Here is a 21,491-nt window from a genome sequence, read left to right as displayed (position 1 = left end):
GGTACACTTACTAGCTTTTTTGGAAGCTTTCAACCAAAATGAAATAGAAATGCTTTCGGTCTGACTCCTTTCTGAGTATGTGCTTATAAATGTGCACCCAATGACACTGACTGTTACCAAACCAAAGGTCTAAGGATACAGGATGCCTTATGTTGTGCAGATGGTATAGCCCTCTGTTATTGCATCAGGATAATGATTAAAAGGCAAATGGTGGAACATTATATCTATATATTATCCAAGATGGGGTCGTGGATGGCTGCCTCTGTGTTTGGTGCTCTTTTTTTGTTTTTGTTTGTAAACTCTCAAGAGAAAAGAGCTTCTAAACATCAGAGGAACATCACCAGCGGATGTATTCTTTCATAACGTACCTTGTATGTCTTGTTTATTCTGTATGTATATATTATATATCTACTTGATCTGATTCTGATTCTGATTAGAAGCTGGTTGGTGGTGCACAAATCTGCTGTTATAAACCACAGTGATAGCAATGCTAAATTAATTATAATCAAATTATGGCTCAAGATAGTGCAGTGATCATTTATGCCAGTGTTGGACCCTATTAACATTACCATAGGTGGATGTTGGGGGGTCCGGCTAAGCCGATGGCAGAAAAAAAGTTATTTTGCCATACACACAGAACTTCATGTCTCCAACCTGCAGCAGGACCAAGGTGCAGTATGGTCCTTTGTTTGGTTTATTTGAAGACAGGTTGATGCCTGCCACATTCTTGTAATGTGTTTAGTTTAATTTAGAAACAGGAGGTTGTGATGAACCTATCTTATAGCCTGACAGTCATTTTATCCTCCCATGTGTTGCCATGGCTCTAGATTCACAGGGTGCTTGGTGGATCTCTTTCAGCAACAGGTGACCTAAGGCTGGCTCACCAAGTGACATGTACTACAAGTGTGTTAGACATCAGAGAGATAGGAAGAAGCAGACCCCTCTGTTGGCCTTTTCTCTTCTTCATCAGTGGCTGGTGTCCTGCTGTGTGACGGCTCAACAATGGGGACTGTCATCTATAATAATAACAGCAACCTCTCTCTTAGAATATGAATGAAAAAACACAATTTGTTTTTTCTGTTTTACCAGGATAGCAATATTCCTTCATATAATAATAATCAGTGAAGTCAAGCTATTCCTATTATGAGAGAGAAGGTCTCTCTTTGTCATAGTTTGGGTGTTTTTTTTCCCGCTGACATAATGTCATATGTAGATAAGCAAAGTACATAAGCAACAGTAATTGATTTTCATCTTTGGTGCTCACATAATCCAGATCCAAGCAACTGCATTGGCGAATTTGTGTGATGTAAAATATAATTTGCTTCATGTTGGCCACTTTAAAAATGCAAATATTTGCATTGTGATGGCTTTATGCAGCATAGAGAGGGTGCCTGACACTCTCCAGCCAAGTAATTAAATCTGATTAAATCTGTATCATTTTATTAATGCCTCTTGTAATGGTTCCCAAATTACTTTAAAAATCTAAAAACATCTAGTGGACATTTTATAGTCTGATTCTAGTATTCAATAGACTCAATGTATAGGCGAGTAAAAAAGGATTTAAATGATTTTATTCCTGGCAGTGTGAAGATGGTTTTGAAACAGCACTTAGACCTAGATTTAGATAAAATTTACAGACAATCTTTTTTTTTTACACAGTGGTATTGCTGCTTCTACTTAATGCTTTGGAGATGGAGATTAATTCAATATATTGGATAGCTATAGGCCTACCTCTAAAGTGTACTTAAGTAAATTAAATGTACTTTGTCACTTTTTACCACTGATCTAAAATATTGATAAATACATTTTACTAAGATAAAATACCATAAAGCCTGATAAAGTCTGTATAAACTGTGTAGCCTCTTAGCAAAGGCCTGTGAAGTCTGTGGTGTAATGACTGTGCTGTTGCTTATTGTGTGTGCCTGTGCATGTACATTGGAGGGAATCATTCTTCTAAAAAAGTTTGGGGAGCCTTCTAACTATTCTTACTCATAATCACCATCATCATCCTCATCATCCCCGCCAGATCTACCTCTCCCCCCCCCCCCCTCCTCGCACTGTTTTCCCAGATTTATTCACGTGCAGATCGCTCCCGCCTCACTCAGACATTCTGTCGCCAGCACCGTGACGTCACCTACGCCAGGAGCCTCCTCCGCTCTGAACGTTTCCCTCCGCCTGTCTTCAAGATAATCTAGTCCCCCTCACCGCGGCAGCCCTGAACTTGACTAATGAGCGCAACGCAATTTTTAAAAAAAGACTTTGTATATATATTATTAGTTAAAAATTGAAGCATGCCTGGTTTTATTAACACTGTAATATTCCCAATACTCACTGGAAAGCATGTGGGGTCTAGTGCATGTTAGTGAGTAGCTACTTTATGGTATTTTTTAGACACTATATTAGGACTTAACACATTTAAGATATTTTATGAGGAAGTGTATTTTTTAACTACAATCTGCATGACTTTTTGCTCTGAGATTACTATCTCCTTTTTTGTGACAGAATTCATGTCCACATCCCTGTTTTAATCAGATAAAATGTTACACATTTTCTTATTGGATCTCGGGTTATTCTGAAATCTTCTTAAACATGACACATTATTTCTGATGAACTTTTATAGACTGATTTAGCCCACTTTGGAGGACATGACACTTGCTGTTGCCCAGCCTGAAGGCTATTTTCATGCATTACCATGCAATATTAATGAGATGATTTGAAGAACTGTTGGAAGTTTCTCTCTCAATATTGCAAAATTATGCCTCTGTATATCTGCCAGAAGAATCAGGGCTGAGCTGGTTTCTGTGTGTGCATTATTGTCTTGAGGTGAGAAGTTGAGATGATGGCATGTGTAAGCATGCTCCTGTGCTTACCCCTGCTCTTGGACACTTTTTTCTCCTGACAACATAAATAGTGCTTATCATATCACAATCAAAGCAAGAGTGGATCTGAGAGGCGGGCTTAACATGGTGAAGTTCAGGAGTTCACAACAGATAAACCACAGAGGTGCTTGTCTATCAGTTACTGCAAGAGATACTGGGCAGGTTTAGAGAAGGAGAACTGTTTTATTTAGTAAAATTAGAGAGAGGAAGAATGCACAAGTGTGTCTGCACATTCAGTCATAGCCTGAAGTACAGTAGCCTAGTCTGTATTTGGAAATGATAGTCCAATAATCAAGGTTTTCTCCTGTAAACTCCTACATCTATGATTTTATTGTTGTATTTGGGGAGGTACCAGGGTGGAAGGAGTGACATATCAGATCAGAAAAAGTCCTTAAATTCCCTCATAGTGCAATTACTGGTTATACATGGAGAAAATAAGAACAATTCCACGTTTTGCAGACATGTAAGTATGAGCCTCTGAAGTTAAGAGAGGCCCCTTTCTGCTTTCTTCCTCTCCAGACTGCAACATTTCACCAACTTCAACAGGCACGTTTGTAACAACCAGAACAGACACCTGAAAAGAAAATCTGGCGAGAAGCTCTTCAAACTTAGCGAGAAAACCCGCATTGGTGTCAACGTTACACAATCCGTTTCCACACAATGAATGAAGATGTTTTAGATGTGTGAAAAGTAGGTCTTGTTGTTGCCGGAGCTGCATCCCGCGGCGTGATACTGGCGCTCAGCGGAGGGTGAAACGGCTCCGCGACTGACTGACGCCAGGTCGAGAAGACCTAAGACAGGCAGAGAGAGCACAGGAGGAGACATACAGAGAGGAAGAGAGAGAGAGAGAGAGAGAGAGAGGAAGGAGAAGAGAAAGAAAAGGTACTGTAAAGTTTTAACATGCTAAATGAAAAGTTTCTTTATCCGCATTTTATTATTTATAGTATTAGCAGTATATAGTGTGCATGGCTCTGTTGTAGGGAAGTAGATCCCAACGGTTAACAACTCAACAGTATGTCAGTTGGCAGCTTCAAACTTTTCTTCTTCCTTTTACTCACAGTATCAGACTGGAGTTGCAGATTTAGCCACTTTCCCCCCCATTAACGTGTAAACTATTTTGGCTACGTGTTAAAAACAACAGTGTTTTGATAAAGAACTATTACTACTAATGTTATACTGTCTTGTAATAATGTAGGCTAAGTTAGCTTACTCTATGTCACAGAAAGAAATGCTTTCCATGGGGATATTGTAGAAGTGCAGCATTTGGACTCTAAAAGACAACATCACATGGCGTTAAATCACTCTAAAGCTGGTATCAGTAGAAATATTGGCATACATCTATAGCCATACTGCTGTATACAGTGATTATTCAGTAGGGAATACAGATTACACTGCAGTTATTACATAACACATGATATGGATGTGGCTTTTTGGTTCATTAAGCTAGAGGATGTGTCACACAACGATGAACTGTTTGGTCTATGAAATGCTAGAAGATTTAGAAAAAATGCCTGTCACACTTCCCTAAAGTCCAAGGAGGTGTCCTCAAATGGCTAAAATGAAGATATTCAATTTACAGCAACATGGAACAGCAACATGATATGCAGCAAATCCTCACATTTCCAGAAGCAAGCAACAAATTTATGTCATTTAATTGTTTAAACGACTTAAATGATTTAACAGTTATCAAAACTGTTGATTAAGTTTCTGATCAGCTAATTAACTAATCCTTTCAGCGCCGCTGTAGTTTAGTGATTAAAGCATGGTTTAGGGCTTTTGGCATATTAAACCACAGGATGTGGATGGATGGGTGTTGTTTTGTATCACGCACTTGTTAGCTGATCAGATTTTGATGTCACTTAACCAGTGTATGATAAATGAAGAAGTATACATGCAGTATATTGCACGACTCTGCCTACACATGCCATCCTTTTACATCCTGCCCTTTTAAAGTTTTCATTATTTTACTGTCTTTCGGCTGGTGCAGTCTTGCTGAGGCTATTTCAACTGGTGCAGTAGTGTGCTTCACAGGACATGTGTCCCCGTATGTGGTTTTAGTTGTTGTGTGTATGAATTTGTGTCTGTGTAAGTGTGTATGTGGGAGAGGGAGAAAGAAAGAGTGAGAGAGACCTACAGCAGCTAAGGGTAGATCTCCTGACATTATTGAAGATGACATATCAGATTACCCAAAGGACAGGAATTTGTCCTTGTCCGTGATTTACTTCCAATTGTTTTATCGTCCTGCATTCTCAGGGTATGCGGCTTTAAATTGTTTGAAATTTAAACAAATGGTGTTTTTATAGGATTGAAAAGACAGGGTTAGTTTTACATCAGGGTGAAGCCTCATTGATAAATGCCAGTGCATATTTGATTCTCATGCTTTTATCAGCTTCGTTTCCTTCTTTAGTTTACAAAACATAACATAAACATTTGATTTGCCTCTATATAACCAAGTCAAACATATCTATCTATCTATCTATGATCATGGCAAAGGCAAAAAACTACTCAACTACAAGGTATAAATATAGGTTAGCAGCATTCCTGTATCCAGAGAGTCAGTCACAACAGTAGTGAACAACGTCAAAACCTTCCCGTGTGTCTGCACGGCCAGGGCAACATAGCCTGCCATGTGTCGGGGTGAGGTGTCCACCCTAACACAACACTAACCCAACACCGAGTGCCAAGCGTGGTTGAGATAGCTGCTTGAAACCATGTGTTATGTCTGCAGCTGTGTGTGGACTGGTGTGTCTGGGACATAAAGAGTCTCATCCCAGTTCAGCCCTTCAGAGTCTGGACAATACTGCACCACAATTTTGGAGACAGAAGGGTTTCTGGTGTTTTCGATGTCATGCTGGAAGTAGTGTGACAGATAGATTTCGTTCACTTGTATGCCAACGTGATCTTCACTAGGTCAGAGCTGTGTGTACATGTTGGTGTTTGTGGGGAAAAGTGACCCCAGCAAGTTAAAGGAGCCTCCCAGGTCAATGCCATGTCTAGTCACTAAGGGCAGCACATCATGTCTGACTGTGGTTATTTCAAGCCGTGCTCTTCGGCTGTTTTGTAAGGCAGAAGTGGCTATGGTAAATATCTGCATTTGCTGGCTACATGCGCTGGCTATTGAATCTCAATACTTTTTTGGAACCGATTGACAATAGTTGAGCCTGACAAACAAACAGGAAGTGTTGATATATCAGCCAATATTAGGTTATTGCAGATATATACTATTAACGATTATTTAACATGATTACTTATTGACTTTTGAGACATTATGCATTCACTGAAAAGGTGTCTTTTTGACAGTGGATTTCCTTGAACTCTAAATATAACTAAACTGAAAAACAAAACACAAAAGTCTTATAATATAATATAAAGACGTAATATATGATGTGTGTTATAATGTTGTTTTTATTTTGAATATAAACTGAGAAAGGATTGCTGGCCCCTTTTGGCCCTTTTACGTTTCCTTAGTTGGAAATGTATTCTCTGCATTTAAACCATCCTAAAATGGGTAAAAACTAAAGAAAAAAAACGCACAATAATCAATTTATCTCGATTATCTTGTTTTCATAATCATTGGAAGCCAAAATCGTTGTAAAATTAAAATAATTGCCCAGCCCTAATGTTGGCCAGTAATTAACAAGAGAATTGCATAATTTGTCCACCAGTGAGCACTGCCAGGTTGTCAGGTATGTCAGAGAACAGAGAAACATGCTCATCACAATTTTCAAGATCCCAAGCTGACATCTTTAAATTCTTTATTTTGTCTGACTAACAGTCCAAAACCCAAAGATTTAAATTTACGAAGATGTAAAACAGACAAATACAGCAAATCCTCTCATTTTGAGAATGCGAGATTGTTCGACATTTTTGCTTTATAAAGTACATTTTCAATATTGACTAATTAATTTGTCAACCAATTATTTGTATTTACTTTTATTTATATAGGTAATGTATTTTTTTTTAAAAGGATTGTTTTAGTATCTTTGCAGGTATTCAGTATCATACCAGTGCTACTATTGAAACTTCAAACCATACTCAGCCCTACTTACAAACTCACCAGTAATTTGTTTTCAGTGGCTTGCCTCAAAGGATATTGAACTTTGCAACAGCTGCTACTCTGGAGATACCTTCGTAAGCCATTGCTGCATTTCTATGATTTGTATATGTGAAAAAGCATAATATTACATATAGGGATGAACAGTTAATCAAAATCACAATACTGCAATTTTCAAATCGCAGGAGGTGCAATATTTGTTAAAGGCAAAATGTGTGTCAAAACACCCTTTTAAATTAAATATTGTTGTACTACAAAGATGTCCTGGCCTACACATCATATTCTACAGACTTAAGAAAACAGCTTTGTTTGGTACAGATGAGTGCAAAAATCACACCAAAATTGTTAAGCCCTAACTGCATCCTTGTAGAGTACTCTTTACTCAGTAATGATCATATGGAAGGCACTCAATCGAGAAGTGCCCGGTGAAGAGACCAGATGTACGAGTGTTTTCCCTCTCGCTCTCTTTCCAAAACACTCACTCTATCTTACATCTCTGGCTTTGCTGTCACTCTCACTTTCTTCCTCTCTTTCTCTTTCTGCATCATTCCCTGTCTCTTACTCTCTTTATCTATGACTCTCCCTCTTCCTGCTCTCCTCTGTTTATAGCCAGTGACTCCATTGAGCGGGGGCTAATGGAGGCCCCATCCAGGACCCTGCTGATAAATAATGTAGCTTCTTTATAATGCGCCATCCCCTGGGAGGGTCCAGAGAGCATCATTACTGCCTCCTCATCCCACACAGCCCAGGCCTAAATTGATTAACAGACACTGGAGCGGTGCAAAATGATCCATGGGGCTAGTGTAGTGGCTAACAGCTCGCACCAGGTGGGTCAAAGCCTTCGCCTGTCAGTGTCGCATAAACCTACTCTGTGCTCCCATTAGCCTCAGTTTCTGTCCAGTTGGGCTAACTGATGGCCATAACAAGCTACCGCTAACACAATAGCGAGAGAGCATTGCCTGGACTCAGCTGTGGGGAATGTCAAGAGTGTTTTTTATGGAGCTGTTGTGTAAATGATGGTGTGTGTTTCAGCTTTTATAGGGAGGAGAGCAGCGACCAAGGCCACTGCAGGCATCTGTGTTACTCTTATTGACTGTGACATGGGTGATGAGGTTCAAAGGTTGATGACTACATACAGTATATTATATTATATTATATATATATATATATATATATTATTAGTATATATTTGATGCAAGGAATACATCTTCGTTGAGCTGCCTTAGCTCCCCTGATCAGGGAAGAGAATTAGGGCTAAAAAAAGTCAATCTACAGAAAATGAATCGATAATGAATGATCATCAGTTAAAAGTCATCTGTTCCCCAAACATTGCTGCTTTTCTCTGTTTTGTATTTTTGTAATTGAACTTGTGTTTTGGGCTGTTTGTCATACAAAATAAACAATATAATGATGGTTTCGACATTGGGCTCTGGATGTCACCTTGAGCAGATGTCAGACATATTGGATAAATTGGGGAAAAAAACACAACTAAGTTAATTGATAATAATAAATAATCCTGACTTGCAACCTTAAAGAGAATTGTTAGAAGGAATCTAAATCACTGACCACATTTAGGATTTTTTAGGGATTCAGATAGGTCTGTTGTTTTTGTCAGCTATTAACCAATCAGAGTTTTGTAGGTGGGATTAAAAAAGGAGATGTCATCTTCCTGTGATAGTACCAGGAAAATAGCTGCATCCCTGAAAATTAGCGTCACAAAATTGGATGAGATCAACACAGCTATACATGTTGTTGTCAGTCAATTTACAGAAATAACAAGTGTTACATACATATAGCATTTTTTCTGAGATCTGAATGCAAAGATTAACGGCTCTTAACTGCTAACAGAGATCAGCTAACATGAGCAAAATATCTCTCTGAATCAGGACGTGAAACAAAATGGCATTTCAGTATGATTATGAGAGTATTACCAACTGAGGCTCAAAGTTTTAAGTGGAAAGTGCTAGAATTAAGATCTTTCAAGTAATGACTTGTGTTCACTTAAATTACTCTTTTTTTTCTTTCCTGCATCTCTTATCTGTTTTATGAAAGTTTTTTTTATCTGTTTGAGATTAATTTACATGCTGCAAAGCTGCTTGGATCTAAACGGCAAGACAAATCAAAATCTCAGTTAATCGTTATGGAAAGTTAGCGCACAAAAAGGCTGTTTATTTCATGCAAACATCCTAGTCTATACATAGGTATAGGAAAAGGGAGGGACAATGGCGCCTTTATATTTTGACTGGCTCACAGACAACTCTAAACTAGCATTGTCCAAAGAAGCAACACATAGCCATATATAAATATATAAGACCCTTAAAATAAGCATGCAACCAGGCCAGCAGTTAGATATTTCTAACTGTCATGGTTGGAAACATCCAAGAGATATGGTCTCCAGCTGCAGCAGAAGAAGATTGCTCCAGATGTTACAGTACCGAACCTCCCGGAAGCTTTCATCTGAAATGGATTAAAGGTTGTCTTTCTGCAGCTTCTCCTGAACTTGTGCTGATAGTGCTGTTACTGAGAGGCCATCAAAGCAGCTTTGTGGCTGGAAGTGGATCAAAAAGACTCTGTGCATGTCTGTGTGGTGACCATGATATTGCAGCGTTTGCCTTTTGAACTTTATGTTGTATTGTTATGCTCCACATTCGGTGTTCAAGTACATCTTTTGCTATGTGTGAAGACATGCTGAGTCAATTTTGTGTCCGACACATCTTTGAAACTATTGAAATAAAAAGATCTGCAATGATTACAATTGATGAAGTCCTTTTTCAAGCAAAAATTTATGGTCTCAAATTAAATCATATCTGTGGATTTTGGAAAGTTGGTTGGACATGTTAAGCAGTTCGAATATGTTACTTTGGGCTTGCAAGGGGATTTTTTCCACTATTTTGTGACGTTAGACAAGCACTAATTAAATTAATCGTTATTTATCTTTGTTTACTTATTCTCTGATCAGATATTTCTTGACTTCAGTTTGAATTTTGCAGTATTTTAGTCTTGTATGTTTGCTTGTATTTAGACAAGATTTAATTGCTTCTTTCGTCAAACGAAATCCAGCCTTGATAACAAGAATAGTTTTTGTATGAGGTTTGAGACAACATTACTGATATAAAGCCACATTAGTGATAGATTTTCTGGCATTATCTGGCATTTTGAGATTATCTACATTTTATAATAAATTTTATCATGTATATTAGATTGTACTGTGAATGGAGTAATGGAATTATTCATGGCATTTCTTTGTTTTGATATCGGCATTATATATTAGCGATCGGCCTCCCCGCTCTCTAAATATCAGCATCCTGAAAAAGCCAGTCGACCATTAGGCCACACCCATGACATTTTTGACCCATCCTCCTCCACTCTTAACAGCTTCACTACAAAGGAAAGAGCATTCTTGGTGAGAGAGATTGAGAAATCAAGTCAGGGGTGTTTTTCTTTCCCCCCCTGTGCTCCTGTGCTGGCGTTGACAGATATGAAGATGTAACTATACAGGCTGTTTCCTGTCCCTCCGATGGTGAAGATTTGTTCTCTTAGGCTGCTAGCAGGGTGCGATATCATAGTGGGGTTGTGAGGCAGAAGAGATATCAGTGTTGAGATATGTTTCCCTTGATCGCTCTCTCTCAAGTCCACCCATATGTCGCCTCCCTTCTATGTTAGTCATTCAGCGTCACTTTTGATCAGCCAATGTGATTTGGGCGGCTAAGCTAAGTATAGGGACAACTTGCTGCTTTCCTGTCAGTGTGGTTGGCAATAGTAAGTGTCCACAACACACACACACACACACTACACACAAACACACACACATGCGTTGTAAACAGCACCTGTTCTCATCAAACTTCCCCGCCCGTTTGTCAGTATGATGTAGCCAACGCATGCAGTAGCTGACAAAGATAGAAATCGCTATTCATCCCATAATCTGAAGGGCCAAGAATAACTACAGAGCAGTCTTAATGATGTATTTGTTCCTGGTCGTAGGAAATCCAATATACTGCAGGCTTTACTGTCAGAGAGTGATGCATCCTCACCCGTGAGTCAGTACAGATAAAAGGTGGTGGATTTCTTGACAAGCAGGTTTATTTGATTCTGGAATTGCATCTGAACATTTATGCGCAGCCAAACCTCAACCGTAACTATGTTTTTATCTCTCTAATTGCATTCAGAAAAACTTGAAAGGAAGGTAGAACTGGGAGAGCTTTCCCTTTTAAAAGCTAGCCTCCTGGCTACTGAATTGCTGCGGGACCTGATGAATGGGCACATTTATCCTTTTTATTGTCCTGTACATTGCCAGATTCCTGCCCAAAACAAGTATTTGTTGGTTGTTGAAGCTTTATATAACACTGGAACTCAGCAGGCAGCTCATTGAAGGTCTCATTCTTGTGAAATCTGAAAGACATTTTCAAATATCACATTTATGCTGAGTCGTCAGGGAAACTACTTTCTACTTTCTTTTTTGCTCTAGCTGCTACCGAGTTTGTGAGAGACAGCAACAAGGAGGATTTTAAAATCTTTTACCTACAGTCATGTCAAGTAGTAAAACTATGTATAAATTCTTCTATGAAAGTAATCTGAATATATTTTCGACTGTTGGTTGTACAAATGAGTCATTTATAGTCACTTTTTCAACAGAAAGTTAGATTACAGTAAATTGAATAATCATCAGATTAATTGATAATGAAAATAATCATTGTTTGCAGCCCTGCTGGAGTTTTCAGCTGCTGACAGATTGGAGCCGCCATGTAGCTATGAAATAGATGTTGCATAAAGAAATGGACAGGGTGGCAGGTTCAACCTGCAGGCCAAATTCCTATAGGTTGTGTAGGCTACATGCTGTATGTGTAGTTCCTTTACTGTAAGTGACATCAGGGAGTGGTGGTAATGTGACAAGCCATACGGACAGGAAGCTATTTGGAGAATATCTGATTGGGGTGGATGTTCACAGCTGGGTGTTCATCTGCCAGTTTTCCAGAAGCCGTGACTGACATGACCATAATAGCTATAATGGTGACATCATCGCCTCATCAAGGCTTGGTCCAGCAGTCTTCTGGTGCGACATCAGTGTAGTTGATGAAGCAACAAGGGGGATAGGTTAATGTTCGCCGTAGTTGCTAAAACTTTGTTAGAGAAAGGACACAGCAAGCAGGACTGATGTGTGTTTCAAATCTGTGTTGGAAGACATTTTTACTCACAGATGCTAACCTACCTCTCCTTTTCTTCTAGTAAGTGGCTGTCAAGAGGAACTCCAAAAGGACAAACACTCATAGCGTTTCACCCTCATTCTTTTAAGACTGGACAGTTTGCCTCCGCTGCTCACGCTTCCTTTGTACGGAAAAGGAGAGGGGAGGAGGGCGGCTCGTCCAACATGAACGTCACCTCGCTCTTCTCTTTCACCAGCCCAGCAGTCAAACGGCTGCTGGGTTGGAAGCAGGGAGACGAGGAAGAGAAATGGGCAGAAAAGGCGGTGGATGCTCTGGTGAAGAAATTGAAAAAGAAGAAGGGAGCCATGGAGGAGCTGGAGAGGGCTCTCAGCTGCCCGGGTCAGCCCAGTAACTGTGTGACAATCCCCCGCTCCCTGGACGGTCGGCTGCAGGTGTCCCATAGGAAAGGTCTGCCACATGTCATTTACTGTCGGGTGTGGCGCTGGCCTGACCTGCAGTCCCACCATGAGCTGAAGGCCCTGGAGTGCTGCGAGTACCCCTTTGGCTCCAAACAGAAGGATGTGTGTATCAATCCCTACCACTACAAACGAGTGGACAGTCCAGGTGAGCGATATGATCCTCACTGTGTGTGTTTCCACAATCAGTTATTTAGTTGTGTTCAGCATGCCGTGTGTTACCTTACATAGGTTGGAAAAGTTCGATTGGTGCTTCCCTAGAAATTATAACACATAGGATGAAACAGTAGAAAAATAAACTAAAAAAAACCTTGCCAAAAAAACACTTAATAAACTGATTTAAATAGAATTTCAGGAACTTATTGAGTAGTAAAGTCCTACTCTGAAGTTCTAGTCATTTCCCCTTCCAGTAATGACTTGTGTTCACTTAAATTACTCTTTTTTTTTCTTTCCTGCATCTCTTATCTGTTTTATGAAAGTTTTTTTTATCTGTTTGGCAAGAAAAAACCACCACAAGCTGTTTTTTGCAAGATGTAAGAACTAAAGAGACCATTCAAATAAAAACTAATTAAAAAACTCAAGTGTAATCAAGATAAGCTCTCTCAATAAGACTATGTTCTAAGAAGAGATCGTAAAAAGATACTGACTCAGCATGTCAGTCATTCCAGAGCCTCGGGATCGTCGCTACAAAGGTAGAAACAAGACAAATCAAACACTACTTGGCCTCTGTCTAAAGCAGAAAATGAGGGTCAGCTGACAAGATAGAAACAGCTGTGTGCAGGGTGCTAAGCGTGTAAAGGGCCAAGTGTGTGTGTGTGTTGGTTCATGTGTGTGTGGAGCAGGAAATTCCATCTGGGGGAGAATGAGGGCTTTGTTTTTAGGCATGCTCTGTGGTGCTAGCCTTTTTTTTATGCACACATGTAGACACACACATGCACACACTCTCGCACTTGCACGCGTGTTACAAAAACGATGATATACACACACCCACACCCACCCACAACTACATGCACAGTTTCTCTAAGGATGGCTGGAACAGGAAGCCAGTCACCCACACACAATGGGAGGAAAGAGTTGTTGCCTGCCTTGCACACTTTTTTTTCAGCAGCGGGTGGAAGACAGAGACCTAAGGTGATTAAACCCCACAGCACCTGTCTGTCCACACTACACTCCCCTAACACCACCCGCCTACACACACATCCTGTCAATCTCCCTTCACTATTCTACCGTACACCTGCTCTACATATAATCTTTGAAATAAACAGCTACATTGATGCTTTGGCCTGCTGCAGCACACATGGGCTACCTGCAGGAACACTGACAGCAGTGCGAGCCCCATCTAAAATTTCAGCACCAGTTTTATTTATCTGCGCAGGTATTTATAGACACAAGTGGAGCGTATCTGTGCGGTTTGTGTGCACTGCACCTGAATAGCCCTCACATCAGGCAGGATATTTACCCCAAGTAATGAATTCCTCAAGAATGGCTGAGCAGAAACCTGAGAGTCTGGGCCAAATACTGCTGGCTAAGACCAAACAGCATGGAAGCGGACAAAATGCAGAGACATCTGCGCACAGAATGTAGAAACATGGAGAGTGCCAGAAAGTAATTTCTTTATTATGTTGGAATCAAATAACTCATATCTTTTAGTGTTTGCAAAGATAGGTGTGTAATTGGATAAGATGTCTACAGTGCTGAAACAAGTAGATGAATAATCATTAGACAGAGACAGATAGATTAAGTTCTTCATTAATCCATTGATCAATTATAACAAGAGCCAAGTCACATAAATCACAGAAAAATAAGTTAAAGATGCTCACGAAGGTAAGAATAGAAGAAACTACAATAAGTGTGATACAATAATAAACAACAACAATAAAATTTATTGCATTGTATCACCCAACGCTAATCAGAAGTTAAACAAAACAAGCCAGCTACAAGTTCAGTAAAGTCATAGTAATAGTGCTTAGTGGTTAATAAGAGCTTTAACGCTTTCTATCAAATCAGTGTTTGTTTTGATTTATTACTGGATTATAATTTTAGGTGACTTAAAGGACCTACACGCTTGAAAAGACACACAGTGATTGGTGCACCAAAGCACTTCCTGCTTTAACCATTTTTATGTCTTTCTCCCTCTTCAGTGCTGCCCCCTGTGTTGGTACCGAGGAACAGCGAGTTCAACGCCAAGCATACAATGTTGCCTCGCTTCCGCAACCCTCTACAACAGAATGAGCCGCACATGCCGCAGAATGCCACCTTCCCAGAATCCTTTCCTCAGGCCAACACAATGCCTTTCCCCAGTTCGCCGGGAAACAGCTACCCAAACTCGCCAGGAAGCGGCAGCAGCGTCACCTTCCCTCATTCACCATCCAGCTCCGACCCAGGCAGTCCATTCCAGATGCCAGGTGAGATCCAACAGTAAATTATCTTCCACTTTTCTTCCTTTCCCTCTGTACTGAACAACAACAACAACTCACTTTTCTGCTCTTTGTTCTTCTTTGTTCCTGATGCAGAGACTCCCCCTCCTGCCTACATGCCCCCAGAGGAGCAGATGACTCAGGATTGCCCCCAGCCAATGGACACCAACCTCATGGCTCCGCCCTTGCCTCTAGAGAGTAACAACCGGGCAGGTAACCATGGCAGTTACTATCTCTCTCTCTCTCTCACACACACACACACACACACACACACACACACACACGTCCTTGTGTTCACAGTGATATCATCCACATACTGTTAAGCTGTCTGCACCTGCTCGCCTTGATCTGCAGGTGCAAAGATTTCTGGGAACACTTATTGTTTTTTCTCTTGTCGTCAAACTCCAAATACAAAAAAAATAAAGAAGAACCTCAGCTGAGTCGGTACCATATTCTGTCCTGAGCAGCGTGTGGAAAGGATCTACTAGTTTACAGTGAGGCTCTGTCTGTGGGTGCGAGCCCAATGGGAAACACAAAGCCTCAGCAAATTAAGCCAGGCCTCAGAGCAGTTTTATGAGGTCTATAAATGCTGGGCCTTATGTCATCTCTGTTGGCGGTAATGACTTGAAACTCGTTAACGATAAGATTTACTAATTACCTCCAACTTTCAGATCTGAAATGTGGTACAGTAATTGCTGCTATTTCGACTTTGTGGTTTTAGCTTTGTTGCGCTAGAATGACACGTCTGAACCCTGCATTCATGATCGGAATAGGCCGTACTATGGACATGTATTGCACTCCAGAGCCATCTGATTTAAAGAGAAATTCTGTAGTTTTTGTAATGTTGGTCAAATTTTTTTATCAGCAATAATAAGAATATACTTAATATACTATAAAATTAATTGCTGAGATCTGGGAACCCAGAGACATTGCTAAAACTCTTATGGAGTAAGGTTTTAAACAAACCTACAGGTTAGGTGACTTACTTGGAAGAGAAAACTAAGGCACATTGTAAAATTATTATCTAAACTGTCCTTTGTAATCATCCATCACAGTTTACTCACTGACTTCCTGGTATAACTGTTGAATACTAAGTAAGAATTACTTCCAAAATATTGGGTGTGTCCACTTTTTGTTTTATCTGAAAATAAAGTAAAGTAGATCAGTGGCTCCCAACCTTTTTTGCTTGTGACTCCTTTATATAAACAAATGTCAACTTAAGACCCTCACCACAACAGACACGTCGATGATCAAATCAAAGAGTGATTTCTCCTTCAGAATGATTTTTAGATGTACGAAAAGGTAAAATATACAGTATGTATGTGCGAAAAAACAAGCAATCTTGTGTCTTTCCTCATTTCATATCCTGGTAATCATCTCAAGATACCTTAGAAACATCATGTGACTCTTTGCTGGGCTTCAGACTTCAAGGCTGAAAGTAACTGGCTAATCTATTGGCTTGTTTACAACCTGTCTGTTTGTCTTCGTCGTTCCTGTTTCTTGCACCGTCACACTTGGTTGTAGCAATGTCGCCATGGTCTCAGATGTCAGGAATTACTTTAGTGAGCATGATGTTATCACAACTGTTAGAAACGATGGCCAAAACAACAGAAGTTAGACCCGAGTTGTAATAAACCCAAACTTTTATTTTCTGGGTGCATTTTTTTATTTCTGCACTAACACGCCATGCAGGTGTTTGCAGTTAAATCATTCCCACCTCACACAGGAATAACAGCAGGAATTTGGCCGGAACTTTTAGTTTTCCACACCTGACCAACAACATATTTGTACTTTTTTTTTTTAGGATCGTGCACTCAAGGCCCAAAAATCCTGCCCACACTTAGTGACAGCAGTAGCGGGAAGAGCTGTTGAAATATTTGCTGGAAGTGGGAGTTTGGGGAGTTCTTTTTCTTTTCCACAAGCTGCATCCTGTACAGGGGAGCGGGTTTCTATTGTAGGCCAGCTCTGGGAATGGGACAGACAAAACACACCTGCTAGCCAGTGCCACGCTACAGAGGAAGTTTGGGAGAAGTATGTGCTTAGATAAACATGATTTATTCCTCTCTTTCAAAGAGGGTGAGGCCAGCTGGCACTGGCTGCTCTTCAGATACAAGGCACAGAGAGCATGGCCAGGCACCTTCTATTGACTGTTTTTCTGCTCAATAAAGACTGGCACACAGACCACAGACAGTAGCCATGCTTTAGGATGCGTCTGGATTGATTTTGGTCAGCATAAATGTACACAAATGTAGCCAGTGGGTCCTATATGTTTATTTAAATCAGTGTTATGGGCTACAGGGGACAATTTGGAAGAAATAATTGTGCGGGTAAGTAAGAGTTACAGCTGAGCCTCTATTGACATTAGTGGCTCCTGGCAGCTTGTCTGCGCAGGAGTCTGCTCAGAAGAGTCTTAAAGTTGCATTAAATGTGTCTGTCTCTACGTATAGACAGTGTACTCAGCTCACTCCTGTGACCTATTAATGTGTTTCCCTCGCAGATGTGCAGCCCGTGGCCTATGAAGAACCCAAGCACTGGTGCTCTATTGTTTACTACGAGCTCAACAATCGTGTCGGAGAAGCGTTCCAGGCGTCCTCCACAAGCGTGCTCGTCGATGGCTTCACAGATCCCTCCAACAACCGCAACCGATTTTGTCTCGGCCTACTCTCCAACGTCAATCGCAACTCCACCATTGAGAACACCCGGCGGCACATTGGCAAAGGTGCAGCATGGAAAGCATTGCAATGCATTATCTAGACGAGACTAAATCAATTCATGTTGTCTATAGATGTTAGCATACAACAATAACAACAAACTGAGTAAACATTTTAGTGTATTCATGTTTTGGGACCTTTGTTTCTGCCGATGAAAGTGAGCTGTGCTTCTGCAGGTGACCAACGCTTTACTCTCTTCTGCTTCCTCTCAGGTGTCCATCTGTATTACGTTGGCGGGGAGGTGTATGCAGAATGTCTGAGTGATAGCAGTATCTTCGTCCAGAGTCGTAACTGTAACTACCACCACGGCTTCCATCCCACAACTGTGTGTAAGATTCCCAGCGGCTGCAGCCTGAAGATTTTCAACAATCAGGAGTTTGCTGAGCTGCTGGCCCAGTCCGTCAACCACGGCTTCGAGGCCGTTTATGAGCTGACCAAGATGTGTACCATCCGCATGAGCTTTGTTAAGGTACAATGATCAGATTTAAAAAAAAAAAAAAATAAAGTACATTATAACAGTTTTGGACTAATGTTTAATATAAACTTGACTAGACTTGACTTTGACAGTCAGATCATTGTTTTCATTTATTATTTCAGGGATTTTTTTGTTTGTTTGTTAAATTCATTTTAAGAAATCTGAGAATTTATAAATGTTTACTTTGATTATTAAACACAAGTGAAAATTTAATTTTAAAAAATCACCAAATCAAAAATCAGAATTTTAAGTGACATCTTCAGTGCAAACCCTTTAGTTAAAGTGCTTGGGGTACAAAAAATCAGGGTAAACAAATTACCCCAGTTTAATACTGTTTTCTCCTTTTTTTAAAGAAGGAAAGTCTGTAAAACAAAAACGAACCCATCAGATTTTCTAATCACCTTTTTCTGAATTGGGTATAAACATCAACATGATCATGGGACATCTTGATGCAAAGTAAAATATAAGCACAAGCTCAAGCAGAACTCAATACTAACACTGGACAGTCCAAATAAAATTGGAATTAGATAAGGAAGATTAAAATTAGATTAAAATAAGGAACAAGTACAACAAGAACTATAACAATATTGTGGCGTAATTCAAGATGATGCATTTTCTTGTGTTCCAGGGCTGGGGAGCAGAATATCACCGCCAGGATGTGACCAGCACGCCCTGCTGGATTGAGATTCACCTGCATGGTCCCCTGCAGTGGTTGGATAAGGTGCTAACCCAGATGGGCTCCCCCCACAACCCTATATCCTCCGTCTCCTAGGCGTCACTGGCCTCAGTTCTGTGGCTGTCCATACCCCAGCATTGTGGTCTAAGTAGCAAGAATCGGGTCACAGGTCGGCTTGTGGTTCAGTCAATCGGCCTTTCTCAATAACTGAGAGAGGTTTTGACTGAAACATACCGATCTGGGACCAGTAGGGCTGGGCAGGTTGTTAAATAGGACGGTTTGTTCTGTACTTGAAGGATGTCTGAAGTGGGCACATTTACAGTCTGGGAGAGGAGTAAGCAATGTGAGCGTGATGCAACTGGAAGATACTTGATCTTTGTGACCAACTGTAATAATTAGACTCATCATGACGCAAGTATCCTCCCTGATCTTGCTCCCACAACTTCTCTTTTTCATCGTTCTATTATTCTGACTCATAACCAGTTTGCATCTAAATATTCCCTCTGATACCCTGATATACGTGTGTAGTTACAATAATTATGGGACATTCCAGGTCACCAAAATCGTAGTCGGCTGCTGTCTACCGCCTGACTGCAATGAGGTTGGCATGAAATGTACTTATGTAAAAAGTTAGCAGGGACTTGGAGGTTGACCAGTATGACTGAAATTTTTAATCATCTCCAGATACTTAAATAAGTATGCCGTATACTCAAAGTGTTCTTTTTTTAGGCTAATAACTTAAAGCAGTACAGAGTTATTATAAAAGTGAAATCACAGAACATGAAAAATAATAGGAGGGCAAAATTAGGGGGAGTTTAGAGTGGGGTTTAGCGTGGGGCATGGCACTAAAAGGGCATTTCAGAATTTTCAGACAAAAAGACTAATGTTTAAATGTTGCTCATATTGTGTTACATTAGTGTTTCAAATGAATTTTAAGAAAAAAAGAATAGTGTTTAGATATATTCACTATTAGAATATGTGCAGTGCAGTCTGGTTTTGCAAAGCATAGTTTGATTAGTGTGGTGTTACACATTTAAGACTGGTAGCTGAACACCACAAGAAGCAGAGGCAAATACAAGTGCAGCTTAGTTTGTCCTTTGCTATACTGTAGCAAAATGAAATGTGTCAAATACTGAGTTGCATTGAGGACATAAATATTTCAGTGACTGCGCTTCATTCTCTTATTACATTGACTGAGCAAAAATGACTGTTCTGGGAAAGTATATGTTGAGCATTAATTGTTGACTGAGAAAAGTGTATCAGTTACTGATGTGCCCATATGATTTTTTTATAAAATGCAGATTTTGTCATTCAGTTCTTTTATGCTTTGAGCAATCCTCTTTGCTATTAAACTGTATTACTCTTTACATTCTTTTTGTATTTTTGAACATGTTTTCTGTTTTGTTTGTCTGCACTTTCACACATTGCCTCTTTGTTTTTGTTTTTTCTCCTGTGTGTTTTTGCTCTGTAAAACTCCCAGAAAGCAGTTTTATTCCATGAATATCAAGCCTCTACTGGAAGATTCAATAAAATTTGTTTCATTACTTACAGCATCTCTTGTTTCTTTTATGAACACTGTGTCGGGGCATGTGTATGTGTGTCTTTGTGTGCCTGTCTGTTTAATTACAGGCCACCATGCTAAGTAAATATGCATCATATTGTCAGAGACTTTTAAAAACAACAACCACTGTATGTGTGTGTGTAGACGTAGACCTTCAATTAGGGAGGCACAACAATTACAAGTTTATCTGAAACCCAACTGCACTAATGTCAAGCATAATTGCATTTTCCAGTAAATTGAAGGAAAATACGTGAAATCGTGTGTTATCCTGTGTTTTATGGGACATATTTTGACAGTACTGGAACAGTTACAACAGTCTTCCAGGAAGCTCCCCTTCAAGTCACTGACATAAATGTGTGTTTGTGCGTGCAGGAGGTTCATGTGACTGTACATGACGTGGGTGGTATGGTTGCACAGTGGTTAGTACTGTTGCCTCCCAAGAGTTTGCATGTTTCTTCCAAATTCCACAGACAAGCACGTCAGGTGGACTAGAGACTGAATTTGTACGACTGAAATTCTTAGTGACTCTGTGTGTTACAGTCCTGTGATGTAGCCTACAGTTAATTCTTTTTTTCATTCCAAATTATTCTAACTCAAATTTTTAAGTGACCTTCCCATTGATTTCTAATTATTTTAGTTTCTCAAATGTACTTTAGTGAGTCCAAGAGCCCATCAAATAATTTGGGTTCTTCATCATTACACCTGTTCAAGTAGCGCTGGCAAGGACAGGCCTTTCTTTAAAACAGTTTTGTATGGTTAAGTGGTTTTGTTTACCAGTTAAAACACAAGAATTAACAGGTTTTAGTGGGACAAACTCAAGCTGTATGTAGTTCAAAGTTCAATAGTGTTACAAGAAAATGATCCAAAATGGAGCCTGATAATGGACCTCTGCTGCCATCTGCTGGCTAAAGTTGTCAACTGTCATCCTTAAGCGTTTCATTTTTACTTAATACTTTTGAGTAAACTACTTAACTTTATTTTTTATTTTTTTTTACAAAGGCCGTGTCAAACACATTTAGTACATATATTTATTTGTAGCGTTTAAAGAAATCTGATAAATTAATCGACGCTACCGCCCCCCGCCTACTCTGGCGGAAATTA

General features: G+C 39.9%; 1 protein-coding gene across 1 annotated transcript; it reads left to right on the top strand.

Moving 5' to 3' along the window:
• Positions 1 to 3,701: 3,701 nt before the first annotated feature.
• On the top strand, positions 3,702 to 20,377 carry smad1 (SMAD family member 1). Its single transcript, XM_046047421.1, has 7 exons — positions 3,702 to 3,761; positions 12,157 to 12,698; positions 14,692 to 14,955; positions 15,064 to 15,180; positions 17,465 to 17,686; positions 17,891 to 18,147; positions 18,782 to 20,377. Exons 2-7 carry the CDS (start codon positions 12,299 to 12,301, stop codon positions 18,923 to 18,925), a joined length of 1,404 nt encoding a protein of 467 aa, XP_045903377.1. The 5' UTR covers positions 3,702 to 3,761; positions 12,157 to 12,298; the 3' UTR covers positions 18,926 to 20,377.
• The last annotated feature ends 1,114 nt before the right edge of the window (positions 20,378 to 21,491 follow it).

This window comes from Micropterus dolomieu, linkage group LG04 (genome assembly GCF_021292245.1).
Source record: "Micropterus dolomieu isolate WLL.071019.BEF.003 ecotype Adirondacks linkage group LG04, ASM2129224v1, whole genome shotgun sequence".
NCBI classification, from domain to species: Eukaryota; Metazoa; Chordata; class Actinopteri; order Centrarchiformes; family Centrarchidae; genus Micropterus; species Micropterus dolomieu.
This window is presented reverse-complemented; position numbering and strand designations above follow the sequence as displayed.